Source organism: Procambarus clarkii, chromosome 65 (assembly GCF_040958095.1).
Source record: "Procambarus clarkii isolate CNS0578487 chromosome 65, FALCON_Pclarkii_2.0, whole genome shotgun sequence".
In the NCBI taxonomy this organism is placed as follows: Eukaryota; Metazoa; Arthropoda; class Malacostraca; order Decapoda; family Cambaridae; genus Procambarus; species Procambarus clarkii.
In genome coordinates this window covers 18,656,067-18,682,755 of record NC_091214.1, presented here as the reverse complement: position 1 = coordinate 18,682,755, position 26,689 = coordinate 18,656,067, and the positions used below count along the sequence as shown (strand labels likewise).

General features: G+C 41.7%; 1 protein-coding gene across 13 annotated transcripts; it reads right to left on the bottom strand.

The window, feature by feature from the left end:
• Window positions 1–1,521: 1,521 nt before the first annotated feature.
• LOC123771119 (uncharacterized) lies at window positions 1,522–24,255 on the bottom strand. 13 transcript variants are annotated; one of them, XR_011223743.1, is made up of 5 exons: window positions 19,601–19,765; window positions 14,501–14,771; window positions 9,132–11,834; window positions 8,789–9,001; window positions 2,417–3,319 (listed from the first exon to the last, which is right to left on the bottom strand). XR_011223743.1 is itself a non-coding variant. In XM_069309513.1 (5 exons), the coding sequence occupies exons 2-4, from the start codon at window positions 14,756–14,758 to the stop codon at window positions 8,855–8,857; spliced, it is 3,108 nt and encodes a 1,035-aa protein (XP_069165614.1). In that variant the 5' UTR covers window positions 14,759–14,771; window positions 19,601–19,765; the 3' UTR covers window positions 2,417–3,319; window positions 8,806–8,854. The 13 variants fall into 13 exon arrangements, 11 of the variants coding, with proteins under 11 accessions (XP_045619437.2, XP_069165610.1, XP_069165609.1 ...); XM_069309513.1 differs by having other exon boundaries at window positions 8,806–9,001; XR_011223742.1 differs by having other exon boundaries at window positions 2,420–2,560; window positions 19,601–19,764.
• Between the last annotated feature and the right edge of the window lie 2,434 nt (window positions 24,256–26,689).

Here is a 26,689-nt window from a genome sequence, read left to right as displayed (position 1 = left end):
TACTTAGAACGTTTTGTTCCCAGTAGCTGAATCTATAACAACAATTCCCTTATCACAATCTACTTGAGAATGGTCCAGGACGGACCGAAACATCGTCGTTCCTTTAATTTATTTATTTATATATATAGAAGAAAGTACACTGAGTTTGTGAAGATACATAACATGGTGTTAACATTCTTGTAAAGCCACTAGTATACACAGAATTTCGGGCAACCTTTCTCTTTACTTTCTAGTATGTGGTCTGGTCAACATATTTCAGCCACGTTATTGTGACTCCTCATCTGCATTTCCCACTTTCCTATTACAGCAATAGGAAGGCCAGTTAATAAAATAAGGCATTTTTTCTGGAAGTTGGGACAGGTACAAACTACTACTTGAGAAGCTGTGTTCGTGAGGTCGTTATAGGCAATACTAATATGACTTTGGAGCCCATCAACTGCAACTGGCTTATAATTGTTTTTTTTTTAAATAAGGATCATCCAGCATTGGATTTTGATCACCAAAAAATATGAAGGGTTAAGACTCAGGTTCATGAGCTACAACAATAACAAACGAATGTTGGTGCTTGAAAAGTAAATCTTAGAAAATATAAAATTACATAAAGCTCAGCCATGAAGATATTAGTCTGTAGCAAGGCAAACTAACCAATGCCGTCAACTGATTTGGAGCTATCTATAAAAAAAAAGCATAGTCATATTTTATAGTCATAGCTAGCAGTCTCCGTGGTGTAGTGGTAAGACACTCGCCTGGCGTTCCGCGAGCGCTATGTCATGGGTTCGTATCCTGGCCGGGGAGGATTTACTGGGCGCAATTCCTTAACTGTAGCCTCTGTTTAACGCAACAGTAAAATGTGTACTTGGATGAAAAAACGATTCTTCGCAGCAGGGGATCGTATTCCAGGGACCATAGGATTAAGGACTTGCCCGAAACGCTACGCGTACTAGTGGCTGTACAAGAATGTAACAACTCTTGTATATATCTCAAAAAAAAAAAAAAAAAAAAAAAATAGTCACTGTGAAAGGTCAGCTATTGGCCTCAAAGTCCTGTTTTTACTTAAGGAACACGTATTTGGATGAACATTATAGTACAGTACTGTACAAGGAAACCAAGTGCTTTTATTTTTTCTAGGCACTGGACTTTGATCATTCTCGAAAATTGGACAAAATACCTGCCAGGCGACCGCATTGCTTATTACAGCGACAAGGTTTATCTACACCGAAGAACATTTGCCACTTCACTCTACAGATTTGAAGTTTAGTGAAGTCATCCTGCAGTTTCCAGTCTGCCCTTACATTTATAATGCATCCCAATTTTTTATCACCAAATTTTTTTTTTATATTGTATAACTCAGTACAGTATCAAGATAATTAATGTACAGTACTGTATTAACCATAGATACATAGCCATTGAGGAATTTATACTGCAGTTTTTATATGTGGAAAATGTCTTCCACAGCCACAAGCAAATATATAATATGGGTGTGACATGTATTTACATGCTCTTCAACAAAATTTACAACCCTTAAAGAAATAAAGTTTATTATTTATAGACAGAAAACATGATACAAAAATAAGATTCAGAAACTAAATTATTTGATAAATTATACAAACATGCCAGTACCTGTATTCAAAAACAGCGGCAATAAAAATAATTAGCTGCTTGAGTAAATGATCTTCATAATGCAGCTACTTCAGTTTTCCCAGAGCAAAGGAAATTACAGTTCAGTAAATTATTATAATCAATCAGAATGTTTGCAACTGCATCTATGTATGTACTTTTCCTAAATAAATTATTATTATTATTATAAATACTTCTATGTAATGTAAATAAATATTACTGTACTAGACATACAAATCAAAATGAAAATTATATACAGTACATACATTAAATTAATAATTTCTGTTACTACTGTACAGTATATTAATCTTTATAAAGATAATTTTAGATTCAGTGAACACACAACACTAAGTGGATGTATAATAATAATAAATTACATGAAATCTGAATGACCTTTTTTATTTTTCCTAAATAATACTATGTAATCATAGCAAATCGGGAGGGGAACGATAATATGCCAAACCCCTGAGTTAGACAATTATAAAGTTTTCATAAACTACACAAATATGATTATGGATTTAGATCATTTAGGTCTATATTTTCTCCCTTTTAACATAATTACACTAAATACCTGAATCAGAATTGTACTGTACTATATCATAGACATGTAGAAGCATAAAACAAGTAACTAAACATGAATTGTTAACATACATAAATCCTTAAATAAGCCTAATAATTGTATTGGCTTCAACATTTATTGTTTATTTATGTGTATAAATGTTCATTTGGCAGGAAGCCATGAAAATCCTTCATTCTAATGAAGGTAACGGTTCATAAAGCTTTTTCTTCATAACCAACCCATTGCACCTGTCCCAGCTGATGATGCAGGTGCATTTCAATCAGTCCGGGTGTTGATCTTCCAAGCTGGCATAGGGCTCGGCATCTCCTGTTGCTCGCCTGCTTCTCGGAGTGCAGTAGTAGAAGAGACTTCGTGGGTGAGGCACTAACATGGAATCAAGAAGTGTAAGCATTAATCAGGGTTTAGGTAGGCTGATGAGGCCAATGGTTGACCAGTGTGAACAAGTGTTTATGGCTAGAAAAGGAGAGGGGAAATTTCAGGGTGAGAAAAACATTGAACTGAATTATTAACCAACTTTAACCATGGGTTCTCTTTTAACCTTTTAATGACAAGACAACTTTACACACATGGACCGAATTAGAATGGTAGATGATTGATTGGTGAGGTCGAGGTTTTTGACCGGTGAGGTCGAGGTTTTTGACCAGTGAGGTCGAGGTTTTTGACCGGTGAGGTCGAGGTTTTTGACCGGTGAGGTCGAGGTTTTTGACCGGTGAGGTCGAGGTTTTTGACCGGTGAGGTCGAGGTTTTTGACCGGTGAGGTCGAGATTTTTGACCGGTGAGGTCGAGATTTTTGACCGGTGAGGTCGAGATTTTTGACCGGTGAGGTCGAGCTTTTGACCGGTGAGGTCGAGATTTTGACCGGTGAGGTCGAGATTTGACCTGTGAGGTCGAGGGTTGGCTACTGAAAAAGAGAGTTGACTGGTGAGTTTGTAACTGTTTAATTTCAATGCAGAGGCCTTGAGTAAAGCAAGTTTTTCCAGGGTGGGTAAAAGTTCTGTTAAGAACAAGATACTCATTATGGAGGTAGCATGATGCTTAATTTCGAAAGATGATCAGGGCTCAGATGGCGTGGAGCTGGTAGCCTGGAGTCGAGTAACTCGACACCTCTGATAACCAACGACCCTGAGTGAACAAGACACCACAATTAATAACTTTAAATCACAGATATAATTTTAAAAACCATGTTAAGGCCTGTGTGACATGTTCAAAACCACTGTTATATATCTTTGCCTCAACATGTGTAATTTTCATAATGAATACTGATGTACAGAAGTCAAATTACAAGTTTAGTATTGCCCAACAGAAATAAACGAGGGGCCTAATTTTATCTGGATTGTGAGTGGAACAGTAGTGCAGAGGATGGTCCAAGTTACAGAATTCAGTAGGAAGTAAAAGTGGGGGAACCCCTCAAATATTAACCAGAGTAACTAACAAATATAATGCACTCGGCAGTGATGTGGTGGAAGCAGACTTTATACACAGTTTCAGATGTAGATATGATTGGAGTAGTGAGATGGAGGGTTGGGCAGTATTGTGAATGGAGCATGCCGCATATTTACAATATATGAACTTTATTATTCCATATTTATTTTTTGTGCTTTACAAATTTTTATTAGTTTTTCATTATAGCACCTTCCAAATGTCTTGCAACCCATGCTACTTCAAAATCTGACAAAGTGAAGACATGTAACGTAATGGTGCCACAAACATGACTAATTTCTAGGCAAGAATGACAAGTCTGTTGCGTCCTTTTGCAGACACAACAAGATCAACAAGTCTAGCAGTCCTACCATTAAGAATACACAAAGAACACAAGCATCTGCAAGTGGGTCAAGTAATTTAAATATTCAAAGCACATTCATAAGTGAGAAATTTTGTGATTGAATTGTGAAATTGCTGGCAACCTGGGTGGAAGTGTAAAATCAAAAGACTGTGCTACTTATTTTTAATGTGATCTGTTCTAAGGCCTTAAAGTTACAGTACTGTATATGAAACCCTAGTGGAAGAAGACGGCTCAGTATTACAAGAAGAAACTTTCAAGGTCAGCAAGAGATGTATTTATAGCTTTATGAAGCATTGGAGCAGCCTGCGGGCCGCTCCAAGCAACAGCCTGGTGGACCAAACTCTCACAAGTCAAGTCTGGCCCAGGGCCGGGCTTGGGGAGTAGGAGAACTCCCAGAACCCCATCAACCAGGTACCAACAGCGTCACAATGTTAAGATGACAAGTGAGGCCGTAAGTGCCAACACAGCTGCTAAGTTCCCAAAGAAGCTGAAGGATATGGTTCTGCTTATGGTCTCCCAGAGTCAAGGATGAGGAAACCTGTTAGGTTTCTCAAGGTCCCCCTAGGTCAACTACTGACCTTTCCCAGGATGCAGCCCACAACAGTTGCCTAACTCCCTGGTACCTATTTACTGTTTGGTGAACAGATGTATCAGGTGAAGAGAACATTGCTTAAATACTTCTGTTCTATTGCAGGGAAATTAACCCCGGACCATTAGTTCTGAGCCGACACTGTAGACCATTGGTAGCTACACACCACAGTAAATGCTTAATGCTGGTGAAATATGGTTAACTTGGAAGCCCATCCTGAAATTGTGACTGAAAATTACAGGGAATATTAATTATTATTACTGGTATTATTATTAGATTTTTTTTTTTTTTTTTTTTTTTTACAAAATGCTGTATTGGAAAACCCAGAGCTGAATGTAATGAAATGGCTCTTTCTGGAGAAATCCCAGTGGCTCGCTGAAGCTATTTTGCTGAGATTCCTCCATACTAATGGGTCATATCATTCACAAGTTCTGCTTGGCCTACTGGGAACCAGAGCCAGAACCTGGCTCCCTTCACTAAGGCACAGGGACTGAGTGACAATCCACCACCACTGAAAAAAGCCTCCACAAAGTCAGGGAAGCTTAATGGACAATTGAAGGGTTCACAGAAAATGAAGCTTCAAAGCTGCCAAGCAACTTAGCAAATGATTCACACATAACTAGATTCACTCAAACTAGCATGAAACTCATTAGTACTGAATACTGCAACCAGGCAACCTAGCCGTAGTCTTCAACCGGCTCCCCTGGTCAGTTCTGGAGGTGAACAACCCAATGATGAATAGATGAATATGGAGGGAGGAGGGGAATCACAGAGCAACCAAAGCTCCTCTTATAAAGAGGCATTTTATTACATTTAATGTGGGGGGTTTCTGGACCAACCAACACCAGAGCCCAATCCAACACCAAACAGAGACAAACTATAGGCAGAGTAAAGCTGCTGGGGGCAGAGACAGAGAAACCAATTGAGTCTCAAATGAGGCCCAGCCAAGTGCAAACTTTGGATTAAACCAACTGGGACTTCCTCCAGTTCACCACAAACCTTAACTCAGCGAGTTGGAAAGAACCAGTTTCCTGGGCAGCTGACACACAGATTGGCTGGAAATCCTCACTAACCAGTCATCAAGGTAGGCCATCACACGAACCCCTAAGAGATGAAGCCAGGCTACCATGCTTTGCACTAACTTGGTAAACACACATGAAGCTAGATTCAAGCTGAAGGGAAGAGCCCTGAAGCAGTAAGCCTGATTCCTCACAACAAAACCTTGCCAGTCCCTGAACCCAATAAGTATGGAGATGTGCCAATATGCATCCTTGAGGTCCAGGGACACCATCCAAGCCGCAGTCTGTAATAGCAGACAAACTTGGACCAAAGTGGCTGCATAGAAGTTCAGACAGCAAATGAAGCTGTTCAACCCCAGAAGATTGAGGATATACTGTATATTTGCCGAGTCCCATTTTGGGACCAGGAACAATCAAGATACTTCCCAAAGGGACATGGCCACTTAGACCACAACCGAGTCCGACCAACCTGCAATGAGTCAATGCAGTGCCAGGGAGGAATCATGATCCATAAGTCCCAACCCCAAGAACAGGAGAAGGGACCAACCAGCTCCACTGCAGAGTACAAGGAACAACTCAAAAAGCACATGAATCATGGGACCAGAAGCTGGCAAAATAAGCCCTCCCCCTCCCCACGGCAGCATCAAAGGGGTGACCCATGATAGGGCCAACATGAACCCTGAGCAGAACCATCTTTCCACGATTTGTAGTTGCAACATCATGCAGAGTAGAAACTGGTGTCAGGAAGCTCAATGGTCTGAGAATCAGTCTCCCCTTGAGGAACTACCCTGACCAACAGCAGGCAAGGTCCCCTACCCAACTGAATTGCTTTTCTTCAGATTAGAACCCCAAGACAACAGCAAATGATCAACTAGGCAGCAAGAAAAATCCATTGCTGACAAAACATGTGTAACATCCTTGGGAAAGAGGAGAGGTAAGAAGGGGGAAAGCAGACAAAACAGTAAGAGACCAAACCAAAGCTAACGAATGAGCCAACACTGCTTGTCCAGATGCCTCCCAAATGAATGGGGCATGCATTTTGAGCAAGGCCTGCCAAGGCTAGAACCACAGGCCTTGTAGTGGAACCCAGTGACACTACATCCTCATATAGTTGCTCAGAGAGTCCCTCCACAAGGACTGAAACATATAGAATGCTGCCACATGCAAATAAGTTCTTTGATCCTCAGCAATAAGGGCCCTGGACAGTGAAGGCAGCTGTACATGGAGCTTCTGCTTGTCCACATCCTTGGGAAGTGCAGGAGCAAACAAACAGTTAATCTGAAAGAAGGATTCCCCCCCCCCCCCACAATTCAGCAAGTGGGTAGGACATGACCTCTGCCAGACCCCCCCCCCTAGGAAAAGAGAGGGTTTCAACCAGCCAAGATAAACCCTGACCTTAGACTGCAGTCAATAAGCAGAGCAATTAAGCAACCAGTCCTCCTACAAAGAACATTGCTTTTCGATCGTATGTGTTACATAAGGCCAAAATTTTTTATACAGTACTAGAAAATGGAAGCAATTCGAGAAAGTCACGTACTGTCCTGTTTTCTGTTTTGGGTCCTCTGGTAGATTAGGAGAGGGCACTTTAAATTGACCGTTTTCTTTAAGTTGGTAAACCTTAGGAGGATGGGTTGAAGCGAGACCCATATTCAAAAGAGGCCAAGCTCATCTTAGAAAAGAAGTCAAAGTTCTGCAGGAGGTACTCAACCAAATATGTGCACCGCCTCCCCCCCCCCCCCCACAAGCTTAAAACAGCAGGGCTGGCCCATGACTGATGGACTGGAACACTACAGGCAGAACCAAACACGGCTTCATCAGCAACAGAACTAACCAACGGAGCTAGATGAGGACTGGGGCCAGGCTGCCTGGTGACAGTATTTGTATTTGGTACTAATGAGTTTCAACCTAGTTTGAGTGAATTTCTTGTTTTGTGTAAATCACTTGCAGAGTTGTTTGAAAATTTTGAGGTTTCATTTTCTGTAAATCTAGAAGGTTTACAGAAAAGTCAGCAGTCAGCAAGGCTTCTCTGTAAAGCCTTGCCGACTTTCTGGAGGCTCTTTCCGTTAGGATGTTGGAGTGTCATTCTTTCCTCGCGCCTTTATGAGGATGGAGATGGACCAGGTTCTGGCTCTGATTCCTGGTAGGCCAAACAGAACTTCCTCAACTGATGTGACTTCTAAGTATGGGCAATCTCAGCAAGATAGCTTCAGGAAGCCACCAGTGGGCTTCCTTCAGAAAGAGGATTTTTTAATGTCTCTGAAACTTAGTCCTATTTTCCTCCAGAATTTTCCATGTGTATATTATTTAATATCTCTCTAGTCTCCTTTCTAGCGAGTACACTCTGAGAGCTCTGAGACGATCCTAATAATTTAGGTGCTTTATCGCGTCTATATATGCCGTATATGTTTATGTTCCCTCTATTTCAGCACTCTTTCCATCTCTGAAGGGGAAAGTCTCATCTCTCACGACAGGACAGTACAAGTGATTTGAATAGTACAATTATTGTAATGGAATCATTCTTCTGACATCAATCTATGTGTGTAGAAATTTTGTTACATACACTTGTTCTTTATTGTAATATTGCTCAAGGTCACAAGTCCCCCATAATGAAGATTCAAACCGCTTATAAAATAAGCGCTCACTACCTCATTATATTTCTTTCATCATCATATACAGAAGTCATAAATTTAAATTTGGTAAGTAATATTCTCATAGAATTGCATGAAAACTAATGAAAAAATAGATTGTACTGTAGAATACCTGTAATTGAAAATCATTAGTTATCTGGAGACATTATGGTAAGCAAGGTAGAATTTAGTACACAAATCAGAGCGTTCATCAAAAATCGAGGACTGGAAAATACTGTACTACAGACAGTAATTTGCAGCACTTCACTTCAAGATGAAGAGCATTATGTACAGAATTACACCCACTATTAAAATAATCTCATTTACAGTACTGTTCAATTATCTATTATCTATTATCTTGCTCAGATAAGTTTAGTTTAATTTCTGTACAGTAAAGCTACTGTATTTACAATATGAATACAGTAATTACATACTGAAGGTACAGAACAAAACACTAAATTATATGAAAAATTTAAAGTCTTAATAATTAATAGTTCCTAATACTGAACACAAGATTGTACTGTATTTGGATACATGGAAATTTACTAAATTTAATATAAATCTGATACTTACAGCATACTGCCACCTACATCAATGAAGGGTTCTGTTGATGCAGATATATTTCTTTATATATATCCTTCAATTCTGCAAGTTTATCTCTGTAGGGCTGAACAGACTGAAGAGGGACAGGAGTGTTGAAAGTGCCAGACTCAAGGTGGGAGATAACTGTTGACAGATCGCTGTCCCTGAGGCGGTAGGCTGCCCGGTGCAGACCATGAGGAAAAGCTGCAGGACCACGACGCTCTACTGATGAGTGTTGATTATAACTCTTATTCGGTATCAAAAAATACGGACAAGCTCGACATTGACAGGCATTACCCAATAGACCTACATCAGGACGGTATTTCTTATATACCTGTTCGAAGGTGGCATCCGTCACATCCACTCCTCGTCCTAAAGCCTCTACTAGGATTTGTTGCCTCGTCATGGGTTGAACCACTTCTATGTGTGCATCCAAATATGCTTGTAACCAAGCACCCTGCATCTGTTGAACTATTTCATTTGAAAGAGCCTTGGCTATAATTCGAGAATTCTCCTGCTGTACATGTTTGGTCACTAAAGTTCGAATGGCCTCATAGTCAGCCACTGGAGTAGTAAGCCTCTCCCGAGAGGCTCTGTACTGTAGGGCATGAGCGGTGTAAACAAACAAACTTTGTTCACTAAACAAGTTGTCAATGACTTCTTCCATTAGTCCAACTTCCCTGGCAAAAATTTGCAGTGTGAACCACGACACATCTCCAGCTAAAGACACATTGCGCAGCCGTTCCACTTTCTTCAAGTCCACTGCTATTGGGATCTGTGCCGTTAACTTTTCCTTCAGATTTTTAACTTCTTCTGATGCAATCTTCCTAGCTGCTTTCTGTACTTTTTCCAGTGTGTAATAGTCCTCTAAGAGAAGGCCTTCAGATCCTGCCATGCTTTCTTTGGTGGTAGCAATATATTTCTGAACCCATTCTTTTTTAAGTTCTTGATCAGCAAGTGTTTTGGCAAAGAAATCTGTGAAGGGTGTTGAATTATTCTCATTTGTCTTGTAGTGAGAGAGGCAGCGACCGATGTATTCTAAGAGTATCATCCTCATAATGTTGGCAACAACACTCGCATCTTGAGGGTTCTCGCTCCGTTGGTGCAAGTGAAGTATAAACATTGGCTTAATGAGAGACTCGCATTTTATTGTTTTGTTTTCTACTGTTATAGTGCTCTCTGTCATGAGTGCTTGAGCAGTGTCACTGATAAGCATTTGCCAGTATTTTGTGTAGCTTGGTCGGTTGAGGTACAACGCTGCTGTCGCTTCTATACTTTTAATACGAAGGTGCACAAACTCAGGCCTAGGCTGGGTCGGGTACTCGAACAGAATCCTCACCCATGTCACCCCCAAGGCTGCCATGTGAATGTTAAAGTCAATAATATGTGGATTTTTCAAAATGGCAAAAGTTGTACACATTGAATAAAGCCTTGTATGAACTAATGGGCTCATGACTCTTGCAACATCTGGTGAAAAGACTGGAACTATAGCATTAAAGTGTGTTTTCAGACTATCCCATTTTAGCTGTACATCTTTGTTAATCTTGTATACAGGGTTGGAATCAGCATACAATTCAATGGCCACTTGGCTCATAATAGTGTATGGTGCATTAACTAGAGCATGAATACCAAATGACCAGGGATTAATAGCTACAGAATCCCTGCTGGGTGCATACACTGGAATGCCAGTAATAGTGAACTGCTTCATGAATTCAAACTTGTTAAGATTGATCATCATAGGGAAGTCTGGGTCCTGGAGGTCAGACACAGTGCATGACAATGTGATTCGGCAACAATCTTCTGGAGTGACTTTGATATCCTGAATTCTGGTCTTTTGTTCCTCATAAATCTTCATAAACTCTTCACAATCTTTTGCATACTCCTCATCTGTATGGCCTTTCATCTGTAGAATTTTTGTTTCATATTTCCCTCCTCCAACTGTAGTACTTAAAATATTTTCTGCAAGCTCTAATTCATTACTAAATTTTGCAGTTGTTAGTATTGCTCTGATCTTATTCAACAATGTTCTAAACTCTAATATGCAAGTGTTGAAATCCTTTCTTGCAAGCCGCTCACGAATAGATCCTGATTTAGAATGGCTGAGCTCCTCTATTAGGGTGTTGAAAAGTCGCTCCATGAAGGGTATGATATCAGATGGTATAACTTCTTTCTTATTATGCATTTGAATAATAACCGAGTTCCACTGACGAAATACCTCATTCAGAACAGATAACTGTATCTGACAAGGCTCTAACAAGATGTGGCAAATGTTGTTGTGATATTCTAGTGCGAGTCTTTGTACATGTTCTGGTCCAAGTGGAAAATATACCCATTCCTTTGGGTGGAAGGTGTACTTAGCTTCCCCTTCAGGTAGTGAAAAGCCTGCCACTGACAATCGCAGGGTCTGAGAAGTCCCATCAGATATTTTACTTCCAATCTCTTCCATCCGTTCCTCCATTTCTGCATACCTTCTGGCCCAAAATAAAGAGGGAATGTTGGCACTTCCATTATGCAAACGTGATCGAATGTTAATACTGTACTGCACAGGAAATGCGCTGCCTGCACCTAACACAAATACATCACATTTTTTACTCTTGGGAGAACACATTTGTTGAATAACCGTTTCTGGACTTATTGGAGTGACATTATGATGGCCATCAGTGATGAGAAACACCTTGATATATCTTTCCTTGCATTGATAAACCTCGTTTACAATGGTTTGCAGAGCACCAGTCAAGTCTGTTCCCCCTCCGCCAAAATCTGTTACTTTTAATATTGTGCCCGACCTCTTCAGTGCAACGCTGTCACCGAACACAAAGAGACTAGTTCGTCCAATTAAACAAGGCGCTACATATTGATTCCAGCCTAACATTAGAGGTCTCCAATAGCCACTCATTGACCCTGACACATCTATCATAAGAATGTTATATGAGCTGGAGGAAAGGTAAGCATTTTGGCTTTTATCTAATAATCTGTTTGGTAAACAAGATGGCATCTGCAGCAGCGAGTGGATCTTTTCTTCGCCATTACTGGTATTCTGAAAATGGAACTTTTGTAAATATGGAAGTAATTTATACAGAGTAATTTATTAATGCTGTACAAATTTGAAAATTTAAGGTTAAACATTTAAGGTCACTGCATCTAGACTGATAAACCGACCCTGCAAAACAAAAAATAAATAATTACTCTGCCTCTAAGGAATACAATTGTCTGTATTTTATCAGGTATATTCTTATCTGCTTTATTGGCAAAAACATTAATATTAAGACTGGACCACCTGTGATGACTTGCCAGAGAGACTGTAATACCTGAATTTACCTTGGTCTTGAAGATACATGGTGACTTTCATAAACAAAGGGTGTGGGGTCTAGTCCGGAAAGAGTATACTGTACACATCATAAGAAATGACCTTGGTGTTACTAAAGAACTTGGAATTGTACAGAAACAAAACTGGAATTCTAATTTTGGTACCGAGCCTTATTACCTTGTAAAAAAAAAAAATCAAGAGTGGATTGTAATGTAACCCCCCCCCCCCCCCCTCAGAGGGCAGTAAAGGTAGCACATGTCATGCATACACAGATGCACATCAAGCTGACCATTGAGGTCTCTTAATCTGTCCGAGTCCTAAATGAGGCCTCTCAGTTATAGTACTAGTTTTGTTGCAAGGCTCTGTATTTCTCAAGTTTCCTTGTGTGTTGCATGAGGTGCAGGTTCCATTTAATAGCGGTGCCTGTTGGCAATGGTGGTGATAGTGGTGGCTGTTGGTAATGGAGATAATGACTCAACATCGATGGTGGTAGTGGTAGCTTTCAACATTGGTGGTGGTAATTCACAGGTGCTGCGATGAGGATTCAAATCTATGCGCTGGGTATACCCAGCAGCACACTCTAGGCCACTAGGCCTCAACATGGCCAAAAGAATTGCAACCTGGTGTTCTGCTGAACCCACGAGGATTCCAGGAGGCTTACACTGAAGCCAAACCAGGATTTCACACACGAATCTCCCATGCACTCTGGCTATGTCATGAAGTAATTCCACCTATGACATCCCTCTTAATATACAGAGGGATTGTGTATCTGTGTATTGATTTATCGCATAAGTTCGAATCCTTATTATGGCTCCTGTGAATTTTCTCATTGATATATCACATTACTGTGATTTCTCTGTGTATTGGTGGTGTTAATAGCGACTGTTGGTAATGATGTTTATAGTGGTGAATTTTGGCAATGGTGCAATTAGTTGTAACAAATGGTAATGGTGTTGGTGGTGGTAGTAGCCACTGTTGGTAATGGTTGCGGTGACTTGGTAATAGTGGCGAGTGTTGGTATGGTTGGTATTACCCGACTGTTGGTAATGGTGACAGTGATCTGTTTATAATATATAGTGGTGGTTTGTGTGACTGTTGGTAATGGCGATGCTAGTGGTGATTGCTGGTAATGGTGATGATAGTAGTGACTGCTGGTAATGGTGATGATAGTGGTGACTGCTGGTAATGGCGATGATAGTGGTGGCTGCTGGTAATGGCGATGATAGTGGTGGCTGCTGGTAATGGTGATGATAGTGGTGGCTGCTGGTAATGGCGATGATAGTGGTGGCTGCTGGTAATGGCGATGATAGTGGTGGCTGCTGGTAATGGCGATGATAGTGGTGGCTGCTGGTAATGGTGATGATAGTGGTGGCTGCTGGTAATGGCGATGATAGTGGTGGCTGCTGGTAATGGCGATGATAGTGGTGGCTGCTGGTAATGGCAATGATAGTGGTGGCTGCTGGTAATGGTAGTGGTATTGTGGTGACTGTTGGCAGTGGTGGTGGTATTGTGGTGACTGTTGGCAATGGTGGTGGTATTGTGGTGACTGTTGGCAATGGTGGTGGTATTGTGGTGACTGTTGGCAATGGTGGTGGTATTGTGGTGACTGTTGGCAATGGTGGTGGTATTGTGGTGACTGTTGGCAATGGTGGTGGTATTGTGGTGACTGTTGGCAATGGTGGTGGTATAGTGGTGACTGTTGGCAATGGTGGTGGTATAGTGGTGACTGTTGGCAATGGTGGTGGTATAGTGGTGACTGTTGGCAATGGTGGTGGTATAGTGGTGACTGTTGGCAATGGTGGTGGTATAGTGGTGACTGTTGGCAATGGTTGTTGTAGTGGTGGCTGCTGGCACTGGCGATATTTACCTGAGGGCCACTAACACTAGTGGTCACGATGAGGACAGGAAGGTCCCCCACCCCTATTTGCCTTGACCTTTTACAGTTGTACTTTAAAATTTAAAGCACTTAGTAATGACAGTCGTGATAGTGGTAGTGGCGGTAGTAGTAGTGGTGGTGGTAGTGGTAAATAAGGGGTAGGAAGGAGTGTGATAGGCCAAATGCCTCTGAATCCATGAACACATACTCTGGGCACAGACAATTTGTTTTATTAACAATAAGTGAAAATAAGAGTTTAAAGCATCCATTCGCGAGCAGCCCGTCCCTTCGAACAGTCCATAGTGGTGGTGGTAGTAGTGACAAATTCCCTAAGGCCAGAAATTAATGCACTAAAAATCATGGCAGCTCGCAAAAATTACGTGGTCCCGTTTTATGTTCGTGGGTCCTTAGTTCGGTTAGCTTCAGACATTTTAGTACATCAGTTTAGTGACGTCGTGAACGCTCAAGAGGTCGGGCTGTCGTGAGAAAGGACTTAATTATATGGATTAGGCTGACTGACCTCCTTGACAACATAGAGCTTAGCATCGGTGTCCAGTTGCCCGTGGTCTACCAAACCCTGCGGCTCCTCGTCCTCTCTTATGTCTTCAGGCTCAACCATCAGAGGCGGCCTCCAGGCAGCTTGAGCTTCACAGTTATTCTTCTGCTTCTTCATCTGCTGGGATTGTGACGGGGAGCATCCCAAGTCAACACTCGACCGCAGATTCCTAACTCCGTGACCAAGACTATTCTGCCCTTCTGGTAACCCCGAAGGCATCATATTAAGCCTGTTTCTGGAAAGATTTGAATTTGTAAAACACCTGGAAGATATTTGTCATGTTTAAAACAAATAAATGTATGTATGTCCAAGATAACATCCCAGTTTATCAAAGGCACCTTCTGAACACACAAAATTCTGATGTTATTGTTAGCCTACTACTGTACGAGACATTTTTTTTTATTAGCAAGCTTAGGCACAGTATACACAGCAATGTCTTGCAACCATATTCTATATATGTACATGTGTATCTAATATTAACAATTGTGTAACTAGCTTCATAAGATTGTCCTTTGCTATCTAAACGAACTATGGAGTTCACTTCCTAAACCGATTATGTGCCTCTGTAATCCTTTCCACCACCACCCATGGGATGGGTATGGGGTGCATAATAAAATAAAATGAAATTAAATTTTATGAAGGATTACATAAGAGGTTAGACACGTTTTCTTTCATCTAATGCCTCTGTTCACATAGCAGGGGAAAAGGATCTCTGATTAACCAGGCTGTTACTCATACGTCGGGCTGCGAGCAGCCGCGTCCAACAGCCTGATTGACCAGTCCAGCAACGAGGAGGCATGGTCGAGGACCGGGCCGCGGGGACTCTTAAGCCTCGAAATCATCTCCAGGTAACCTCAAGGTAGTAGTAAGGAAAGTACAATACGCGGAAGTTAGTAACCTGTTGTGGGGATTGCATCCTGGGAAGGGTCATGGTTCAACCTCTAAGGGAGACCTCGATACCAGCTTACGTATATACTGTACATGCACAGGCTGCCTGTTCCACGACAAAACTAATTAAAACAAAAAACAATTTTCCCATCCCAAATCCTTATCCTGACCCCTTCCAAGTGCTATATAGTCGTAATGGCTTTGGCGCTTTCCCCTGATTTATTTCATTCTTAGGATGGTTAGTTATACATGGAATCAAGAGAAAACACTAAATGCGTCCAATCTATTAGCCCACAAAGCTCAACATATATAATTTGGTCTGGAATCATTGATTACAGGGCAATCACAGATATATATAGTATGTGTCCTAGCCTTTCTTCACATACATCCGTTGATGTCTAAGAACGTTTGTGCCCTCAATAATCTTTTTTTGAACTACTGCTCACAGGATGGGTATGGGATGCACAATCAACTAGCTGCCTCCGGCGGCAACAATTAGATTGGAATGTCTAGATCTAACTCAATCTCAGGTTTATCACGTGCAGCTTTAGCTGTCTTGGTCGTATCATGGCGAACAACACCTATGCAAGATAGTACTCATACAAATGAGAAACTCTTGCTATATGTATTATGTTCTTTATAATGGAAGTTACAAGATTCTTGGTATCTATTTTGCGTGTTGGGTTTTCAAGACTCGAAGAGGTGACCTAGAACCACAGAAAATTACTACTCCAGTATTTTTCAGTGCATTAATGGCAAGTTATAATGCAGCTAATTTTGCAAGTATGGAGCTAAGTCAGTCGTTCAGTCTCACGTGTGATCTGTGTACATCTGTTGTCCTGTACAACAACAGGTTGCTGGAGTGCAACATGTGCTCCTCCACTGTTCGCTGGAGGAAGGAGGACGACTCTGCCCTCTCGACTTGAGAGTACTTAAGGGCCGCATATGAGCCTGTTTTCCCAGCGACCAAAGATCATATTCACTCCAAACATCTACCACTATACTCATGTCCGTGCCACCTCTGGGTGGCTTAATCTTCATCAATCAATCAGCCGGTTTCCCTTACTCCTGCATCTTCCTCCAGGCCACATACTTGAGAATGGTCCAGGACGGACCGAAACGTCGCCGTCCCTTCACCTTCTAGTGAGTGGTCTGGTCAACCAAACAGTATGTGTACCAGCAAAATGTTTTAAGGCTTCCCTTTGCGTCCCATGACGACTTTTCTAGTTTCAGTAGTCTGTTTCCTCTCTTGCAGCCGAGGAGGGACGCGGAGACCAATGGCGGCGGCAACCCAGGTCACCCCTTCACCTTCCACGCAGCGACAGCCCACGCAACAACTCCAGCTTTGACGCCTAAGAGGTACTGCTTGATGGGGTTCTGAGAGTTCTACCCCAAGCCTGGCTCGAGGCCAGGCGTGACTTGTGGGAGCTTGGTCTAACAGGCTGTTGCTTGGAGCGGCCCGCAGGCCCACATATCCACCACAGCCCAGTTGGTCCGGCACTTCTTGAAGAAAACTATCTAGTTTCCTCTTGAAGATGTCCACGGTTGTTCCGGTAATATTTCTTATACTCGCTGGGAGGGTGTTGAACAACCGCGGACCTCGTTTATACAGTGTTCCCTGATTGTACCTATGGCACTCCTGCTCTTCACTGGTTCTATTTTGCATTTTCTTTCATATCGTTTACTTGTGTAAAGGAGGAAATGTATATGTTTATCTCTCAGAATGTTCGGTAATATGTTTATTGTTTGTGATGTGTGTCTATATATATATTAACACGATGTACTGAACGGGGTGAGAATAGCTTGAGCTACCTCATCCCTTTGTGTGTATTTTACCTCAATAAACTTATTTCAAAACTTTGAAATTTCAATTTCAATTGCATATCGTTCACTCCAGTATGTTGTTATTTTACTGTGGAGATTTGGGACCTGGCCCTCCAGTATTTTCCACGTGTGTATTGTTTGACCTCTCTGGTCTTCTTTCTAGTGAGTACATTTGGAGAGCTTTGAGACGATCCAATAATTTAGGTGCTTTATCGCGTCTAAGTATGCAGTGTGTGTTCTCTGTACTCCCTCTATTTCTGCAATCTCTCCTGCTTTGAAGAGGGAAGCGAGTACTGAGCAATACTCAAGACGGGACAACACAAGTGATTTGAATAGTACAACCATTGTGATGGGATCTATGGATTTGAAAGTTCTCGTAATCCATCCTATCATTTTTCTGGCTGACGCAATATTTGCTTGGTTATGCTCCCTAAACGTTAGGTCGTCAGACATCCTTATTCCCAAATCCTTTACATGCTGCTTTCCTACTATGGACAGATTTTATTGTGTTTTGTACCCTGTATTATGTTTAAGGTTCTAATTTTTACCATAATTGAGAACCTGGAATTTATCACTGTTAAACATCATGTTATTTTCTGCTGCCAAGTCGAAAACATTATTAATATCTGCTTGCAGTTTTTCAATGTCATCAACAGAAGTAATTTTCATGCTGATTTTTGTCATCTGCAAAGGATGATACGAAACTGACTTGTATTTTTGTCTATATCTGGTATGAGAATAAGGAAAAGCAGTGGTACAAGGACTGTACCTTGAGGTACAGAGCTTTTAACTGTGCTTGGACTATTTTATATGGCTGACTGTTACTCTGTGTTCTGTTTGACAGAAAATTGAGTATCCATCTGTCCGACAGACTTTACCAGTTATTCCTATTGACCTCATTTTGTGTGCAATCACTACATGGTTACATTTATCGAATGCCTTTGCGAAGTCTGTGTATACCACATCTGCATTCTGTTTTCCTTTTAATGCCTCAGTGATTTTGTCGTAGTGGTCACGTAGCTGTGAGAAGCATGATCTTCCTGCTCTAAATACATGTTGGCCTGGATTGTGATAGTCATTGGTCTCCATGAATCTGATGACTTGACTCCTGAACGGAAAGAACAGTGGTCCATATGGACAAGGAAAGAACAGTGGTCCATATGGACAAGGAAAGAACAGTGGTCCATAGGGACAGGGAAAGAACAGTGGTCCATAGGGACAGGGAAAGAACAGTGGTCCATAGGGACAGGGAAAGAACAGTGGTCCATAGGGACAGGGAAAGAACAGTGGTCCATAGGGACAGGGAAAGAACAGTGGTCCATAGGGACAGGGAAAGAACAGTGGTCCATAGGGACAGGGAAAGAACAGTGGTCCATAGGGACAGGGAAAGAACAGTGGTCCATAGGGACAGGGAAAGAACAGTGGTCCATAGGGACAGGGAAAGAACAGTGGTCCATAGGGACAGGGAAAGAACAGTGGTCCATAGGGACAGGGAAAGAACAGTGGTCCATAGGGACAGGGAAAGAACAGTGGTCCATATGGACAGGGAAAGAAGTGGTCCATAGGGACAGGGAAAGAACAGTGGTCCATAGGGACAGGGAAAGAACAGTGGTCCGTAGGGACATTGTGCCCAAATGAGCCACAGAGATATTAGAAAGAACCTTTGTAGTGTTTGAGTGGGTGACAAATTGAATGATTTAGACAGTGATGTGGTGGAGGTTGACTCCATACACAGTTTCAAGTGTAGATATGATAAGAGCCCAATAGGCTCAGGAACCTGTACACCTGTTGATTGACGGTCAAGAGGCGGAACCAGAGAGCCCGAGCTCAACCCCCGCAAGCACAAATAGGTGCGTACAGGGAGAGAGAACACTAGGAAAGGGGGCAGGGGTCAGAGGGTATATTATCAGTGGGAACGGAGGCAAGAGGGTACAAGGGGTAGGGGGGTGGTAGGGGGTACTAGGGGTGGGGGGTACTAGGGGTGGGGGGTACTAGGGGTGGGGGGTACTAGGGGTGGGGGGTACTAGGGGTGGGGGGTACTAGGGGTGGGGGGTACAAGGGGACGGAGGGATACTAGGGGTAGGGGGATCAGGGGGTAGAGGGAGCGTGGCGTATACGCCAACGCTGTTACGCATCAGCATAACTAAGCTCTTGTTGACTTTCACCAGCACACCTTCCTTACTCACAGATATCTTGCAGCTGTCAATAACAGACATTCTCAGTCACACGAACCTTGTAATACACTCGGCAAAACATCCTTGAGCAAAGTTAGCATCGCAAAAGGATATTGACGCACTTTCGAATGAAGTTAGGATACACAAGATCAATATCCCAAGATAAATTGTTATTTACCCGTTTCAGTGTCGCTAACATTATCTTGGTTTTTTTTTAACTTTCTGTGGCATCCTTCATTGGGCAAGAGAAGGGGAAAACAAAACAAAAACAAAAGGTAACTGGAGAGGAGGTAACTAACAGTTGTGCTGACCACAGTTCCCAGAGACTGGCGCGGGAAGGCGACTGACGAACCAAGGTTGGTCGGCAACGTTTGCCTCCTTGCCAGCTGCCTCCACTCTTCACTATTTACAACACTCGCTCCTGGTAAATCATCGCTGTATTTATTATTCTAGGATACCACTTTTAAATTAGGGATCGCACATTGAACGAAATAATTTTTTTGATTAAGTTTGCTTTCTGTTGTTAAGGATTTGATATATATGTGGCTTATTTTTGGCAGTTTCTTCATCCACCAATGAAAATGCAGCTAAACGTACTGTTTTCATTGACGCGCTCTTCAAATATAAACGTGGTTCAAATTTGTCCTAAGAAAAACCTTTAAGCGATTTACAGAGATATTTATTAGTTAAAATAATATACTTAGATATTTATTAATTTATTATACATCCCATTGAGGCCCATAATAGGTTTAGGAACTAAACCCAAAAATTCGTTTACCTGAATGTACCTGAGGGCCACTACGTGAATGTACCTGAGGGCCACTACGTGAATGCACCTGAGGGCCACTACGTGAATGTACCTGAGGGCCACTACGTGAATGTACCTGAGGGCCACTACGTGAATGTACCTGAGGGCCACTACGTGAATGTACCTGAGGGCCACTACGTGAATGTACCTGAGGGCCACTACGTGAATGTACCTGAGGGCCACTACGTGAATGTACCCGAGGGCCACTACGTGAATGTACCTGAGGGCCACTACGTGAATGTACCTGAGGGCCACTACGTGAATGTACCTGAGGGCCACTACGTGAATGTACCTGAGGGTCACTACGTGAATGTACCCGAGGGCCACTACGTGAATTTACCTGAGGGCCACTAACACTACTGGCCTCGACGAGGACAGGGTGCCGGCGGTTTGTCAAAGGATGGTCCTTTGACAAAACCGCCGGTCCTCCCATTTGCCCTGATGATTTTTTCCAGCTGGATTTTAAAATTTAACAGTCTTCGGCTTAAAATTTACGGCTGCGGCGGTTGGGCGGTTCCACGGGTATACACCCCTGTGGGTGAAAAAGCATCTATAAATAAATAAATGTTTATTCAGATAAGGTACATACATACAAAAGGTTTTACAAATTTGATAGATTTATAGATAGAACATACAATGCCTAAAGTCACTATTACGCAAAGCGTTTCGGGCAGGAAAAACATTAAAGACTAAAACTTAATACTAATTGAGATTAAAGTATGTAATGTGTTGAGAACAATTAAAAATAAAAATAAAAATAAAAAAAGGGGGGGAACATGGCAGAAAAAGCAGCACAAATTCAATTAGGTCGACAAACAGCGTTTTTTTTTTTTTTAAACAGACATGGATTGACACTATAGGGGTAAGGTAGGTTACAGGGAATTTATTAGGTAGTGCTTAGTTTTTATCTTAAACTGGTTGAGAGAGGTACTGTCTTTGACATAATTGGGAAGGTCATTCCACATTCTGGGTCCTTTGATTTGTAGAGCATTTCTAGTTTGATTAAGTCGTACTCTTGGAATATCAAAACTATTTGTTTCTGGTGTGGTGCTCATGGGTTCTGTTACAGAACCTCTTGTTTTCAGTCCTACATCGTGGCTTAAGCTTGAAACTGTTGCTCCTTGTTTGTTACATCTGACTTTGTGGAGAAATTGTCCGTATCAACATCCTTCAGTGTTTAGTATTTTAAAGGTTTCCATGAGAGCTGGCATGCCTAGTTTGCAGTGTTGTTAGCCCTGTGCTAACAGGGCTAATGTTGTTAGCTTAACTCGTACCGGTTAAGTCAACCGGTACGAGTTGACTTAAATTTGGAATAATATTTGATGCCCGGTGTTATACTTTCTCCAAAGCAGCTATGTCCGTCAGAGGATGAGGTCTCCGTGCTTTGATACAGTAAAGGGAAAGTAATGAAAAATGCAGCCAAACTGTAGTGGAGCACCACTACAATTCGCAAAACGCCACTCGCCTGGCGTTTCGCGAACGCTTTGTCCTGGGTTCGTATCCTGGCTGGGGAGGATTTACTGGGCGTCAATCTTTAACTGTAGCCTCTGTTCACCCAACAGTAAAATAGGTACCTGGTTGTTAAACAATTTGGCGGGTCCTATTCCGGGGAACATACGATTAAAGACTTGCCCGAAACGCTATGCGTGCAAGATTGGCTGTACAAGATTGTAAAAACTATTGTATATATATATATATATATATATATATATATATATATATATATATATATATATATATATATATATATATATATATATATATATATATATAAATAATGCAAGTATGGGGCGCACCAGAGCATACACTTGAATCAACACCTTCTCTTCCTTAAAGTCAAAGGTATGCTTGATTATTCCTAAGGTTTTGGTTAGCTTTTTTTACCTGTTATGCAACTTTCAGTGAATGGTGGATCTTGACTTCAAAGCCCTTTTCTTCATCAATCTGCTGTAAGGTAATGTTATTAGCAACAGTAAAGTAATAATCCCTAATGGCCCTGACGTGGAGATGAAGACAGCGGCTAGTCAAAGGTTCCCCTATTTGTCCTGATTGATGATTTCATCGAGCTTGATTTTGAAATTCAGCTGTAACGGATGTTGATTTGTGAAAAAAAATACCGCAAAGCTGAATATCAAATAAATGGATTTACACAATTGCATACAGATGAATTAGACGCCATTTACGACAACGTTTTGCCAGTTACGACAACGGCGGATAGGCGGTTCCATGGGTTAATAACACTGGGTGAAAAAGCCTCTCCTGTTTTTTGTCCTACATTGTGGCTTGTTGAGCTTGAAACCATTGTTCCTTCTTCCTGGTATACCACCACTAGTATCTGGACCACCGCTATTATCTGGTTACTGGACCAGATACTGGACTGGATACTAGTACCTAGTATCTACCACCCCCAGGATGAGTATGGGGTACACAGTAAACTATACCACCCCCAGGATGAGTATGGGGTACACAGTAAACTATACCACCCCCAGGATGAGTATGGGGTACACAGTAAACTATACCACCCCCAGGATGAGTATGGGGGTACACAGTAAACTATACCACCCCCAGGATGAGTATGGGGTACACAGTAAACTATACCACCCCCAGGATGAGTATGGGGTACACAGTAAACTATACCACCCCCAGGATGAGTATGGGGTACACAGTAAACTACCACCCCCAGGATGAGTATGGGGTACACAGTAAACTATACCACCCCCAGGATGAGTATGGGGTACACAGTAAACTATACCACCCCCAGGATGAGTATGGGGTACACAGTAAACTATACCACTCCCAGGATGAGTATGGGGTACACAGTAACCTACCACCCCTAGCATGAATAACTGAAATCATTCATCCTATATAACTGTGTAACGTGCTTGTCCATCACTCGTTACTCAGGTTAAGCACCGTTGGGTCTGGCTAGTAACTGGATGGATGGCTCAGTGGACAGCCTCCCAAATAAATAAAAAAAAATCCCCGATATACGGTACACTTGTGTGACCAGGGTTTAATAATTGAGTCTCTTTAGTAGATCACTTTTTTGACGTGACAAATCTGCCCGAAACGCTACGCGTACTATAGTGGCTTTACAAGATTGTAATTACCATATTATGTATCCTCACAATCCCAATGTACCTTCTTGTATATATATAAATAAAATAAATATATAAATAAACGAGTGGGCCGTATGTGAAGGCGATGGGTCAGTTTGTTGATGTATTTTCTAATAATGTATTAAAAAATTGCTTACTGTACAAACATATTACATCAGTGTGCTAATCTGGTTTACTCGAAACGATAAGAAAAACAGGGGTTGTGCTCTGAGAATGACACACAAAGACTGCTCAGACTGTGAGCACGTGAGAGCGACGACTCTCATGGAGATTAGTGATGGAAATCTGTTAGGCCTATACAGCCAGCCTAGCCGTAGAGGCCTAATTGTGTGTTATTGGAGAAGGTACGCACTATGCTGGGTATAACACCGACCTGTAGCATCACAGCTCGGAACTAGGAGATCAACTACACGTTACATGTAAGCGTAAAGTCCATGGTAAAACTGTGTGAATACTGAGAGCACCTACCACCACCACCTCCTCCGACGGTCACTGTGTGAACACTGAGAGCACCTACCACCACCTCCTCCGACGGTCACTGTATGAACACTCAGAGCACCTACCACCTCCTCCTCCGACGGTCACTGTGTGAACACTCAGAGCACCTACCACCACCTCCTCCTCCGACGGCCACTGTATGAACACTCAGAGCACCTACCACCACCTCCTCCGACGGTCACTGTATGAACACTCAGAGCACCTACCACCTCCTCCTCCGACGGTCACTGTGTGAACACTCAGAGCACCTACCACCACCTCCTCCTCCGACGGCCACTGTATGAACACTCAGAGCACCTACCACCACCTCCTCCGACGGCCACTGTGAAGGAACTGCACAGTTAACGGACATGAACGGACCCCGCTGCGGGAGGGAACGTATATAGGCCGACTAACGTATTTTCTATTTTCGAACACGCAAGCTAAGCCTTATTTCATATTTGTTACGTGAAAGGTACGCGAATCGGACGTTACTTGATCGAAAATAGGTCACATTATTGTGTAGCGAGGACGGGAGAGTCAGCTGATGCTGTGTATTGAACGTTAGGCACACGTTTCCAACGTTTCAAAACGTTTAGTCTTTCTCTTCTTCCGGCCTATTGATTTTCACTATATTTGTACATTTCGCCGTATATAATGCTACTTTACCGATCAATATGGCCACATTTTAAACCCAACCGTTCCCATGCTGTAGACCTACTTTACACGGTGCCGTGGCTCTCAATATGAACGTAGCTGGGCTTGTTAAACAGTTAAGAATGAATTCATTGGAAACGTGTTATTGCTCCGTGATGAGCTACTGCCACAGGCTACACATGTTGTGATATATGTAGCATATTGTTAATAGTGGTTGTGATGTACTGCTACTACGTACGTCTGTAATATGGACTATGTTTGTTGTGATGATGCACTTGTGTTTTGGTATATACTGTTTTGTGTATATATTTTGTATATATATATTATCAAATATATATATGGATCCTTATACTGACCCATGGCGGTTTGTGGCAGGGTTATGAACGCACATAATTGGTTCAGGAACTAGTGAGAAAAACGACTGTACAATCACGACCAGTGACTATAGAATCGAGGGAGTATAATATGACTAAAGACAGTATATATGCAGGTCCTACCCCTAATACAGTAATATCGGAGAACTAATTAACATGCAAAAAACTTCTATGTTCTTATGTAATATGGTAAAGAAAAACAAAAGCAGTTGAAGAAGGTGCGACTGCTTTCCTGTTTGAAATCATCTGGTTCGATACGTGTGTATGTGCGCGCGCACCTTAGTGCACCTGTCTGCTGCAGGGGCGCGTATTATAATGACAATCTTCACGACTTTCTATGTGATTTTTAATATTTTCTATTAATTTTGCGTGAGGGAGAGGCATTATATATATTGCCCTCAGGCTGTGTACGTATAGCCCTCTAAGTTATAATGTCTGTGAATACATATCCCTCCCTTGTGAAAAATGACGTTGTTTTAATGAATCAACGTTAAAAACGTTGATTCAACGTTTATTATGTGTTACTCGGGCATGTTTTTTGTCTGCTGGGATACATATATTTTCTAATTGGCGATGCTCACAGTTCTATATATTATGTATTCGGAGGCCAATACAGGATATATATTCATTTGAAACAAGATTGACTCATGATCATATTTTAATTTCTTTTCAGCACAGTTCATTAATAAATCTTTAATTGCAGTACTTACGGTAAAGTGATGTATCAATCGACAGTTAGCCGCACATGCTAATTTAACCGCTAATTGTTTTCCAGCACACCACCATGAATACAATCTGGGGTTATAAATGGTTTATAAGAATAATGCATAATACATCGTGCACCCTAACTTCACTCATACGTATGTATAATAAATTCCCGCTTCTTGCACCCTTAACTCACCAACCCGTCCTCTTGAATAGTACATTGTATTATGACGTATAAATCCCCTTAGGCCAAAAACAAATGGAATAAAAAGCCTAGCGGCTGGCAAAATGTCCCGTTTATCATTGGTGAGTCCTTGGTTGGGTTAGGTTCAGACAATTTAGTACATCATTTTAGTGAGATTGTGATTAACGCTGGAGAGGACGGGCTGAACTGTCAGGCCCTTATATCCTCCTCACTTCCTCATGCATTCCTCACTCATTTTGCTACCTTGCAGTTTACATTAACCGTCCCAGGCCTTAGGCTGCTGCTGCAGTCCCTTCTTACTTGCCCTAATTGGGATTTGTCCACATCACTTAAGCATGCACCGCACCTCTCTTATGTGTCCACTTATGTGAACTCTGTCTTCATCTTCATTTACGCTTCTATTTTATATTCTGCATTATTTCACTTTATAGTTTTACCTTAAAATGCCGCCGAGGCTGCATAATAATAAGAAAGTAATTATCAAAAGAAGGTACCAAGCCCTACGTGGCACCACCATGCATAATAATGAACTAAACTAAAAACCTGCTGCACTGAGGACCAACAGGTTCATGACAGTGAATACCAGCATTATCCTCACTTTAATAAGACTTAATTTAAATCCTCAGATTAGGCAAAATCGTAATTAATTTTGTCAACAAAGATGTTAATAATAACAATAATAATAATAATAATAATACTAACCTCACTAAAGCAAATTACTGATAAATTAGTTACTGGGCGGGAAAACACATAAGCCAGCAGCCTATTTCTTCAACTTATAGTTTTAGTTAATTTATATTAGTTGGTTTATTATGACTCCTACGTTAATTTTAACCCCTTAGGTCCCACTGCTTTCTCCCACGTAACATTAAACTTTTTTGTCCCTCAAGTAACATTGTTTGCCATCTCAGGTAACACTGAC

Excerpts from the sequence above, each read along its gene's own strand:
- LOC123771119 (XM_045763481.2), bottom strand. The coding sequence starts at position 14,758 with ATGATGCCTTCGGGGTTACCAGAAGGGCAGAATAGTCTTGGTCACGGA. Across the intron at positions 11,835-14,500 it reads AGCTCTATGTTGTCAAGGAG|AATACCAGTAATGGCGAAGA; the intron begins GTCAGTCAGCCT and ends TTCCATTTTCAG. Across the intron at positions 2,561-8,805 it reads CAACAGAACCCTTCATTGAT|TGCCTCACCCACGAAGTCTC; the intron begins GTAGGTGGCAGT and ends ATTCCATGTTAG.